At 36.5% G+C, this 12,295-nt stretch overlaps 2 protein-coding genes across 4 annotated transcripts in view; both read right to left on the bottom strand.

Moving 5' to 3' along the window:
- Positions 1-1,295: 1,295 nt before the first annotated feature.
- apoc2 (apolipoprotein C-II) overlaps positions 1,296-12,295 on the bottom strand; it is a 165,241-nt gene continuing 154,241 nt past the window's right edge. For 2 of the 3 annotated variants that reach the window (XM_077211679.1, XM_077211687.1), the window contains 3 exons: positions 2,216-2,298; positions 1,949-2,111; positions 1,296-1,779 (listed from right to left, as the gene is read on the bottom strand). In XM_077211679.1, coding sequence (XP_077067794.1) covers positions 1,683-1,779; positions 1,949-2,111; positions 2,216-2,264 — 309 coding nt within the window. In that variant the 5' untranslated portion in view covers positions 2,265-2,298 and the 3' untranslated portion in view covers positions 1,296-1,682. Of the gene's footprint in view, positions 1,780-1,948; positions 2,112-2,215; positions 2,299-2,737; positions 2,870-12,295 lie in introns of those variants that run through there. The other variant, XM_077211671.1, reaches the window with a different exon arrangement.
- Positions 9,609-11,189, bottom strand: apoa2 (apolipoprotein A-II). The gene is made up of 4 exons (XM_077211489.1): positions 11,070-11,189; positions 10,755-10,791; positions 10,127-10,349; positions 9,609-10,042 (listed from the first exon to the last, which is right to left on the bottom strand). The coding sequence occupies exons 2-4, from the start codon at positions 10,789-10,791 to the stop codon at positions 9,883-9,885; spliced, it is 420 nt and encodes a 139-aa protein (XP_077067604.1). The 5' UTR covers positions 11,070-11,189; the 3' UTR covers positions 9,609-9,882.

Here is a 12,295-nt window from a genome sequence, read left to right as displayed (position 1 = left end):
TTTCTTTTTTTTCTTTTTCTAACCAGCTCTTGAACCATACAGTGATCATAACGACCACATCTGTCAATCCTAAAAAGGACGAAATTGAACTCAATTACTAAATTCCAACTCTTCTAAGAACGGCCTGAAATTTAAGTTGTTATTCCCTGATAATCTTCTGCCCGAAACCACAACCGGTTTATGGTCAGATATAACTGTAGTGTTATGCAGGTGATACATATTTAAATCAGTCTAAATGATTGTAATGATGCAGTTAGGTAGAAATTATTATCAACAAAAATATTAAAGTAGCACAATTGTATTCAACAATAAGCATATTAGAATGGTTTCTGAAGGATCATGTGACACTGAAGACTGGAGTAATGATGCTAGAATGACATCACAGAATAAATTACATTTTAAAAATAAAATAGAAAACAAGTGATAATATTTCACATTATTACAGTTTTACAGTATTTATGATAAAAAATGCAGCCTTGGTGTGGATAAAATACTTTTCAAAAGTCTCAAAAACATTTTGAACGGTAGTGTATGCTTTATTGGAGACTCATTCAATAAACTGAATATCTTATATGAAATGTGACGGAACAGTCTGTAAAGTAAGTAAATAAATCAAAATAATTCTCAGTCTTGGAACCTATTTTTCACAGATATGGCTACTTGAGGAAGGTTTTGTTGTTCCATTGCCAATATAGTTAATGGTTGAAAAAGTTAATTTAACGTTGCATGATAATTATATGTTACAGCGTATAAGTTTCATCAATGTCTTATGGATAGACTTATTTTGTGAAATATTTACATCTTTGAATTATTAAACGAAGACGATCATCTTATGCTGCTAAAAGGTTACTTAATTTATTAAGCTCATTATATTGAAATTCCTTAATTCTAGTCGTGACAAATTGTACTTAACTGATTAACCAGTCTCCAGAGAGATAGAGAGAGAGTGAGAGAGAGAGAGAAAGAGAGAGATTGTTTGCTTTCTGTCATAAGGCCTAATGTAAACAGGTGCATCCTTTGATCCCTCTAAAAAGACTTCTATTTGCAGATGCAATGGAAATGAATCCAATTAAAAGTAATTCTTCATGGCAGTGTGTAAACTTGCACATTTTGTAGCACTTATGCTTCCAAATGATTAATTAGAGTGTTCATATTTTCGATCTGGTATTACTTACGCAAAGGCCCACAAGCAAAGAAAATTGCTTGTTTTTCTACAAATGTGGATTTTTATTGCTGGATTTTTATTGCACATTTTATTAATGTGTTAATGCTCATGGACACAGAACCACTAAAAGTTGATATCATACAAGGATTTTATTTAATCTATACAGACTACAATGAAACAGTCGATGATTGTTTTAACCTAGACGCGTGTTAGAGGTGACCAGGTAACAGTCAGTAGCGTAGAATCTCTGATCTTCATCCAAAAACAGCATGTGGTTGAGCATTATACCTGATTTTACTTCACATCATACTTTTCCACTGATGTGTGTCAGGGTGCTTTTGCAGTATATTGACAGGGCAGTGGTAACTGGCCATTGGGAGATAAGATTTCAAAAGTCATATTTTCACCCCAGACTGTGCCGTCTTCTTGCGGGATGCATGTAATTGTGATTCCAGCGTAGTGACAGACTCAGGACCAGAAACAGATGGAGCGGTGTTGAGGTCTGATACTATGTAACTTAAGAGCTGTCTTGAGGGTACAAAATGTGGTACAGCTGGTCGTTGAAGATGCCGGCGTAGGTGCTGACGGCACGAACTGTCTCGTCATACAGGTTTCTTGATGAGGGAGGAAAGAAAATGTCAGAACAAAATGGATAATGGGTCGTCATGGTCAGGGTGTTGTGAAAATTAAAAGCTCTTTATTGACCATGTAACTGTCTAAAAGCCCAGAGGAGTTAATAAAGGGAATGTTTGTGAGTACGGACTAGGGTACAATTGGACTTACTTGGCTTTCGCTTCCAGCTTATAGCCCTTGATGCTCTCTACATAGCTGCTGGCAGTGTCAATGCTCTGGTCGTAGTATGACTTCAGGCTGTCCACCACAGTGGCAATGGTTCCCTTCTTCTCCTCCTCCTCTGCCTGCCTGGGCACACGGAAGCTCTCCGTTCCTGCAGGGGAGGGAAAGTTTGCCCGATGCTTTATTGTCATTTTACACTATTAGCAGCAAAGGGGACATAATAATAATCTAATAGTGTGTGTGTTGTTTACATACCCAAAGCAAGGAAAGCAATGAGCAGTGTGATCGCCAGAAGCTTGTTCATAATGCCAGGTAGGTATGAGGGATTCAGTAAAGCACTGGTCAGATAATGACAGCACAAGAATGATAATAAAAATATGACCACAAGAGGGCAGTATTTTATCCCTTGTGACAAACTCAATTACGTAAGTCATCAATAAGCTATAAAAAGTATATATATTCTGTTACACTAGATTATGTCTTGTGTTGCTGAACAATACAAGCAGTTTTAGTAGTATATAAACAATTCATTTTCAATTATTTTACTTTATTTTTGTAAGAAAGCATTTACTTAACCTAAAACCTTAACCTTTTTTCATGCTTTTTTAAAATATTCCTTGTATAGTCCTCCATAAAGACTTGCGACATGTGCGTTATAGGAATTCAGCAGATTTATGGATTCATAGGTGCTAACCAGTCAAGCATCATATAATCTGTTCTGAACATTTTTATAATGCCCTTTAATTAATACAAGAGGAAAAATATGGCTGTACTCACAGTTTCTCTTCTGCGGAAAGTGTGTCAGATGGGTTAGAGGCAAACACACTTTGGCCTATCTTATATATATGGTTGCAGATTTATTGACCTGATAACCCAAGTGCCAAAGTGCAACCGTCTCAGATAAATGGTGTGTGTGTGTGTGTGTGTGTGTGTGTGTGTGTGTGTGTGTGTGTGTGTGTGTGTGTGTGTGTGTGTGTGTGTGTGTGTGTGTGTGTGTGTGTGTGTGTGTGGAGCTGTGCTTTTTGCTTGGGTTTGTTGTAAGATAAGAAAGACTAAAATGAGATTACTTGTTAAAAAGATATTGCTCTTCACATGAAGAAACATAATGATTAATCACATTATACAAACGTGCTGGCTTTGATTAACAGTCTGACATTAAAGACTAAGGAAAGCTCATACCTGATCTCTTTTATTATGATAATACGCCACGATAGCGTCTTTTATATTCTGTGCCCCATTCATCAGCAGACAGATAAATGCTCACAGGCTCTTGTCTTACGTAATTGAACTTCAACACGTTTCTAAATAAAGTCCTAAGTCTGTTTCACCATAGACACGTCAGCCTGTTAAGGCTACTTCAGGTTATTTGTGTAAAAGTGTGTTTGTATATGGAATCAAGGTGAGATGTTTTCGAGTTTGTGAAATCAATTTCCTCCCAAACATAGTTGTATAATATCATGCTGTGGAAATATTATGATATTCTTAAACAACATGGAAAGATATGAAAATTGAGAAATCACAGTCAGGTTTCTATGAACTTTAATCATAATCGTGACTCTGTTGTCCCTTAGATGGATATTAGGTGTTCTGTGTTGCTTGAAAATGCCCAAAACCCATATTATATTACAGGTTTTTTTTCGATTGCTAAACGACAGTGAGCACAACTGGAGCTACATGTGCAAAACTCTAACTACAGTCTGCACTACCAACAGTCACCTGAGCTAAACAGTTCACATCACCTGCAAAACTCATTCCAAGCAACACAACTCTTTACACACGGCTCAAAACAGGCTCAGTGCAGCCAAACACTACACAACCCTCACTGAGATAACACACACTGTCACTCAGAACACACTGAGATTAAAAACACTAGCATCAAACACAAATACAGAAAATAGAAACTTTTCATCTTTACAGTTTGAACAATTTCAGTGACTTCATACAAAGTAATATTTTCTTCAAAGAAAAGAGTGACATTCTTTCACATGATTTATTTAAATTTTTAGAACATAATTCTTTAAGGTAAATGAAAATTAGCAGTTTGCTTCAATAGTCTGTAGCAATTTACGGAATTACAGTAATGAAAAAATATGTAGAAACTAAAAGTACATACTGTAATTCGAACAAATAACAAACAAGACCTGCTTAGCCTTTCAGCTGAAATTGCAATCATCAGTGTTTGAAAAGCACAAGGCTGAAATCTATTCTGTTTTGAATGTGTGGTTCATAGTTTTGACAGCAGTGTGTTAGCATTTGAACAAAGTGCTGTAAATCAACAGTGTTGTGCAGGTTGTGGTTAAAGTCATGGGATAAGTGTGTAGAGTTTTGAAAACTGTGTTCAAGCAATGAAAAACGAACTAGAGTTTGGTCTACATTAACTGCTAATGTGCAGACTGTAGTTAGAGTTTTGCACATGTAGCTCCAGTTGTGCTCACTGACGTTTAGCAATTGAAAAAAACTGTAAATGAAAATTAGCAGTTTGCTTCAATACAGTAATCTGTAGTAATTTACAGAATTACAGTAATGAAAACTAAAAGTACATACTGTAATTTGAACCAATAATAAACAAGACACTGCTGACACAGCTGAAATTGCAGTCAGCAGTGTTTGAAAAGCACAAGGCTGAAATCTATTCTGTTTTGAATGTGTGGTTCACAGTTTTGACAGCAATGTGTTAGCATTTGAGCAATGTGCTGCAAATCCACAGTGTTGTGCAGGTTGTGGTTTAAGTCATGGTATAAGTGTGTAGAGTTTTGAAAACTGTGTTCAAGCAATGAAAAACGAACTAGAGTTTGGTCCACATGAACTGCTGCTGTGCAGACTGTAGTTAGAGTTTTGCACATGTAGCTCCAGTTGTGCTCTCTGTCGTTGTCGATTAGCAATCGAAAAAAACTGTAAATAGTTGAAATTCTTTACTCTTGTACATGTGAGAGAGAGAGAGAGAGAGAGAGAGAGAGAGAGAGAGAGAGAGAGAGAGAGAGAGAGAGAGAGAGAGAGAGAGAAATGCATGTGTTATGCAATATTACATTATTACATTGGAGAAAGGCAATGCTTCAGTCAGATCATTCTATTGACACATTAACCCTTGTAATGCATTTAAAGCTGTGTTGCATTCCCAAAAAGGAAGCTTATAAAAATGTAATATTTTTCAACTAAAACCAATGTTTTAAGTTTTGAATGTTGCCATGTTTTTACCATGCTATTACTACATTTACACCCTCATTTTTGATTTTTCATTAATAATCAATATTCAAAATAATCATCATTTACATGAACTACAGCAAAAGCCAGTGTGATGCAAGAAAACACATTATTTTCTAACAAATCAAAACAAAACAGCATCAATATTACTCTGAAATGTATTCAAGCAAAATATATTACTTTTACTTGCATAAACTTTTAGATGAGAAAAGACATTTTCATCAATAGGTGGCAGCAGAGCTTTTTCAAATTTAGATGATTTGATCTATGAAATTTTGATCTACAGACATTAATTTAAGGTGTCATTTTATTTTAATTTCCTGAAGAGTGTGTGTGTGTGTGTGTGTGTGTGTTTGTGTGTGTGTGTGTGTCTGTGTGTGTGTGTGTGTGTGTGTGTGTGTGTGTGTGTGTGTGTGTGTGTGTGTGTGTGTGTGTGTGTGTGTGTGTGTGTGTGTGTGTGTGTGTGTGTGTCTGTGTGTGTGTGTGTGTGTGTGTGTGTGTGTGTGTGTGTGTGTGTGTGTGTGTGTGTGTGTGTGTGTGTGTGTGTGTGTGTGTGTGTGATGGTTGTTTTTGAGTCCCTTGAAGGTCCTGAGCAGTTAAACTGTCCAATGTTCTTCAGAAAAATGCTTCTGGTCCTGCAAATTCTTCAGTTTTTCAGCAAAGTCAGTCAAGTCAAGTCAAGTCACTTTTATTTCTATAGCGCTTTTTACAATACAGATTGTTTCAAAGCAGCTTTACAGAGATAACAGGAAAATAATGCAAAAAAAAGTTTTCAGAATAAAATAGCGTTACAGTCCAGCTTAAGTAAGTTCAGTGATGTTTTATTTTTGTTTAAAAAAAGTTTTTTTGGTTCATTTATATATATATGGCTGCATTGGAGTAAACCGTGATGTAATCGTCCAGCTCAGTTCAGTTCTTGTATAATAGTGTCTATGCAGGCAGATCAATATTATTTTTGAATATTAGATTAAATGTTAAATTTAATGTCCCCAGCTAAGCAAGCCAAAAGCCAGCGGCAACAAAGGTGGGAAAAGGCGACAGTGGTAAGGAACCAAAACTCCATCAGGTGGCAGAATGGAGAAAAAAAACCTTGGGAGAACCCGGGCTCAGTCGGGGGGCCAGTTCTCCTCTGGCCAATGACCGAACAGTGTTTGATTATGATTCAGGCAGCATTATAGGTCAGAAGTCAGATTGGTTTGGAACAATTAGAATATTACCCAGTTCCATCTGGTTGAAGATCGGAGTCACGCCGGCATGGGATGAGATTGTTAAGGATCAGTGCTGATGGCTGTCGTGTCGATGAGGCCTTCACAGGTGCGAGTCGACACAATCTCTACTGACTATCTATTTCGATAAATATCGATACTGAAATATCTGAACGGTACCAATACTTATTACCTGATGTATCGATATAGCCGAGCGGTCACTAATTCTCTCCAAAGGCGCGTTGACAAACACCACACACGCACGTCTCATTCGCTCTGGTTAAATAGCAAAAGAACTGACCTGCCCCCACTGCTAAAAAAATCCTAAAAGAAACACTGTAACTCTTCTCATTTTAACTTTTCTGAAACATTAACCAAGATGGCCTAGTATTGTTGTTGATAATGAGTCTGTGTTGTCTCGTTTTTTTCACCGTAATTCTTAAAGTTAACATCTTACTGAGGAATCATAGACAAGTAAATATTGTAACTGTGGTCAAATGTAAATTAACTTGTGTCTATTTAACTTTTTTTAAAAATTATTATTTAATTCTGCAATTTTGCCTTCATTAGCGATTATCTTCAATTTGATTACACCGATACTAATTAAACTAAACTGAGCTAGACAATGGCATCTCTGAATTCAATAATGAAATGCCTTTAACTGAAAATTGAATGTTTAATCTTATTATTATACATTACTGACACTCTATCCTCCAATTTGATACTGCTTAAGTGCTTTGACACAATCTGTATTGTTAAAACCAATATATAAATAAAGGTGACTTGACTTCATGCCGATCCAGTGAGCATTGTTTCCGTGTTTGATGCACGCACGTTTGCGTTTAAATCTGTTCATCAAATTACGTTAATGTATTAACCAGCATTTATGACCAACGAACAATGCATTTGTTACAGTATATTTTAATCTTTGATAACAGTAGGTAATAAAAACACAACGGATCATGTTAGCTCTGGTCCAATGAAAAAATATTAACAGATAAAACTCAGGACATTTTTGTTCATGTAAAATATACCTCATTGTCATTTTCTAGACTTGTTATATTTAGCTTTAAATAAAAAAGACCCCCTTAATATTGTTGCAGTTTTTTTCTCTGTGGTATCGAAAATGGTATCGAATATCGATATTTTTCAAGGTATCGTATCGAAGTTAGAAATTCTAGTATCGTGACAACACTAGTCCAGGCGCAGGTCCACCATCTGATCTGGATACGGTCTGAATCCAGCTGATTACAGTGAACCTCGGAATAAGCAGAAAGACTAACATAGTGTAGATGCCATTCTTCTTATGATGTAACGGGTACATCGGGTGTTATAGGAAGTGTTCCTGGTTCCGGCTGACCTAATTTATGCAGCCTAATAATCATTTAACTGATTTGAATAATAGGAATATATAATTTTCTATGTGTATGCCAGGTTAAAGAGATGTGTTTTTAGTCTAGATTTAAACTGACAGGAATGTCTGCTTCCTGGACAATGTTGGGAAGACACCGAGTTTAGGTGCTAAATAGGAAAAGGATCTACAGCCAGCAGTCGATTTTGATATTCTAAGTATTATCAACTGGCCAGAGTTTTGAGATCACAATAGACGTGAAGGACTATAATGCGCTATGAGCTCACTCAAGTATTTTTTTCCATTGAAAGCGTATGTCGTAACTTAGATATATTTTTAAAATGGAAGAATGTGGTTTTACAGATGTAGAAACATGGCTTTCAAATGAAAGATTGGCATCAAAGAGCACACCCAGGTTTCTAACCAACAACGAAGACTTGACAGAGCAGCCATCGATTGTTAGTCAGTATTCTAGGTTAGTACGTGCAGGCGTTTTTGGCCCAATCATTAGAAAGTCAGTTTTTTCAGAATTGAGTAATAGGAAATTACTAGCGATCCAAATTTTTATATCTGCTATGCATTCCGTTAATTTCTTGAATTGGCAAGTTCCATCGGGGCACGAAGAGATATAGAGCTGAGTATCATCGGCATAACAGTGAAGACTAATCCCATGCTTCCTAGTGTACCTATGTACAGAGTGACAGAAACGGTCCTAGTACTGAGCCTTGTGGTACTCCATACTGAACTTCGAACAAAGCAGGATGAAGATGTTCCAATTTGTATTATTTTGTTTAAATATATATTTTCATTTTGTACTGCCGTTCAGAAGCAACAGTACAACAGTAGAAGCAACAGTACAATTTACCTTGATTTTCAAATTCAAAAAGTTTTCACCCCCCGGCACCCCCATTTTGTTTTCATTCTGGAGCATCAGTGAATTAACCTTTTTTAATAGTTGTGTTTGAGTCCCTCAGTTGTCCTCAGTGTGGAAAGATAGATCTCAAAATCAAAGATTTTAGATTTTTCTGAAGAACATTGGGCAGTTTAATTGCTCAGGACTAACAAGGGACTCAAGTACAACCATCACAAAACAAACAAAAAACAGTCGTGGATCATCCATGTAATGACACACTATTAAGAATCAAGGGTATGCAAACTTTTGAACAGGGTCATTTTCATTGATTCAGCTATTTTTTGTCTTGTGGACTGTATTTAAAATATCTTGATCAGGACAGTACTAAATAAAAAATTACATGCATTTTGTATGATCCCCTTATTTTGTTCAAATTAACATTTTGCAGGTTCTGTTAGATGTATGGTAAATGGACTGCATTTATATAGCGCTTTCACTAAAGCGCTTTACATTTTTTGCCTCACATTCACCCATTCATACACCGACGGCGGTGTCAGCCATGCAAGGCGCCATCCAGCTCGTCGGGAGCAGCGTCTTGCTTAGGGACACCTCGACACTTGGTCAGGTGGAACTGGGGATCGAACCACCAACCTTACGGTTTGTAGACAACCTACATGAACCACTGGGTCACTGCCGTTGACACTAAATTTCTATAATCCAAAAGCTAAAGGTGAAAATTGTATGAAAATAGGTTTTTATCAGTGATGGACAGAATGAGTCGGGTATACAGTAGTTGCTTTTTAGCATATTATTTGATTTCTATTCTGTTGAATAACACATTTCTTCTAGAGTCTAATTCTTATGTTCAGGTCAGAGCGGGACTGTGGACCTTATCAGTGGTCATTACACAAGTGTTCAATGCATGTGTGAAAATTTTCCTTTCAGGTGTTTAAATAAATACATCATGTTTACATTAATGTACGTATGTTTTAGTTTTGTGCTTCAGTACACATTAGTTAATCACATCCAAAACCAGGGTTTGCATTTTCCAGAGGTTTTTTTATTTGGAATGAGTCTTGTTTCTTTATGAGGCACACAAAATCTCATGACCGGATGTAATTTTTTTCTCTGCACTAAACAGAACGGTATCAAATACACAGATACAGTATATACATGCAAATAAACTGTACTGACATGTTGACTGTGCTGGACACACAGCTGTCAGATTGTTTCAGATTTGGATCTATTATTGAAGCAATGGAAATGCATGTTTGCTTGGTTGAAGTAGTCAGTGTTTGATGAGCAGTGGACTCTAAGCCTCATGAGGCAGGACGGTATCCAGCACTGGCTTGATGCTGGTGATTGCTTTGTCCAGGTGTTCGCCAACGTAGGGCCGGAGGTAATGGCCATAAGCGCCGAGAAGAGCCAAGCGAGCTTTGTCCACCACAGGCTCCAGCTCACTGGCCAGACCGCTGGAAGAAGCATACATGGATTTACTCACAGTTTCCTCATATGATGCCGTAAGAGCCATATGACTAGTTTGAGACAGCCCTCACCTGATAATTTTGACGGCGCTTTCCACTCTTGGGCTTTGCTTAAGTTCATCATAAATCTCCTGGGCTCCTTTTGGTGAGCTCTCTAGCATTGGCTGAGTTGAGTGTTTGACCTTTTCCCAAGCAGTGACAATCCTCTTAATGAAAACTGCCTTCAGTCCCTCATATTTCTCAACTAACTCCTTGTCAGGCTCGGGCCATTGCTGTGCCCAGACACACACCGACACTACAAGAGTAAGAAAAGACCTTGAGAATGATATAAAAGAGCACTGTGCCCACCTAAAACAGCATGCTTACCCTCATTCATTGAATAATTTCTGGTTAATATGTGTGAAAACAGAGTTTGGACCAGAGAAAGGTCTGCTCGATTATGTGCACCTGGTAAACTTCTGTTCATCGTAACATGTCTACATGCTGAGATGCCACTTACAGGTAACTATAACACTAAATGCAAATAGACTTGTGACTTATTTTACTTCTTGTTTGAATTAAATCTGCCTAAAACTTCCATGTGGGTCATATTCTTGATGAGCAAATGAAATGAACAGCCCTTCTGTTCTAAAATATCTTTCTTTTGTCCAGTTGTGCACCAGTTATCAAAGAGATCCAATTTTTAAGAACTAGTTTTTACCTTGGAGTGCAAGGATGAGAGCAAATGTCAGCTTCATCTAGGAAAGGAGACAGAAATTTAGACATGATATGCTTGGAATACATGTGAATACTCATACATGTATTTACAAAACATGCACAAACCAAAAATTCAAATGTATAAACAGTCAAGAAAATATATTTATAATGCAATATGCCTTGTTTTGCATTTGCGAGAAAAAAGGAGACATGCATTTAAATTCTTTTTAAAATAGTGAGGCATTGTAAGTAGTTTATCCCCATGTTAATGCATGAATGCATGTATAAATAAGAGCAACATACTGAAGACTCACTTTACCTTGTGCTAGTGAGATTCCTGTAGAGAGAAATAAAGGACTGGAGTCAACTGCACCAGCTGAGTCTGCAGTTATATTGTCTGCCGTCCATCCCTATATCTGCCTGACCGCTTGACCAAACAAACGTCATCACACACACACACACACACACTCAATAACTCACAATCAATCACACACTCATGCTGCATGTATACACACCCACGCGGGTGGACTTACTGTTCCTACAGGGCAAACATGTACGGCATGGTTTGTCCACTCAAAGTCCACTGTTCCCTGTATGTGTATTAATAAGGCACGAGATTATACTTATGAAATCACAAATTAAAGATGTTTATGTGCTCTGAGTGTTTAAAGATGCATTAAGGATAAATGTATACACTTAGCAGGTAATGTTATACAAAGATGCCTCGAGAGCAAAGCAATGCAAAAAGAAAAGCAAAGCTTTATATATATATATATATATATATATATATATATATATATATTAGTTTTTTATTTACAATATCCTTTCTTTTCTACCCATTATTAGAGTGATGTTAGATGTATAACCCTAGAGAGAAACATTTCAGTTCAATTCAAATTTATATGCATAGCGCCTTTCACAATACTGTTGTTATAGTTTTGGGAGACCTAAAATATTTCACTGGTTTTTCATTGACCCTCTAGAAACCTTCTGTGACCTCTTATTTATTAAAGACGTTGATGTGAGTGTTTAAAGATACATTAAGGATAAATGTATACACTTTAGCAGGCACTTTTATACAAAGCAGCATAAAAAGAAGAAGAAAAAAAAAGCAATGCAAAAAGAAAAAGAAAAGCAAAGCTTCATTTATATATAGTATAAATACTGTATATAAACGAAAGGATATGGTTAATAAAAAAAGTAAATATCTTCCACATAAGTTTTTTATCATTTGTTGGTATATATCCCAACAAACTATTAAATATTATCTTGAAAATATATATTTTTTTATTAGCCATATCCTTTCTTTTCTACCCATTATTAGAGTGATGTGAGACGTATAAACCTAGAGAGAAACATTTTATTCAATTTAAATTTATTTGTATAGTGCTTTTCACAATCCTGTTGTTTTAGGAGTCTTAAAATATTTCACTGGTTTTCCATTGACTTGGGTGACCCTACCACAGTTTCAAAAAGTCCTGCATGTAAAGTACACATTTTATTAGTAGGCTACGTATTTCCCCGGGGTTTAATCCCAAAATCTTG

The sequence above is a fragment of the Siphateles boraxobius genome, unplaced genomic scaffold (assembly GCF_051911475.1).
Source record: "Siphateles boraxobius isolate OS27281-9 unplaced genomic scaffold, OSU_SipBor_1 12, whole genome shotgun sequence".
Classification (NCBI taxonomy): Eukaryota; Metazoa; Chordata; class Actinopteri; order Cypriniformes; family Leuciscidae; genus Siphateles; species Siphateles boraxobius.
Note: the sequence above shows the minus strand (reverse complement) of the source record. Positions and strands in the feature narration are given on the sequence as shown.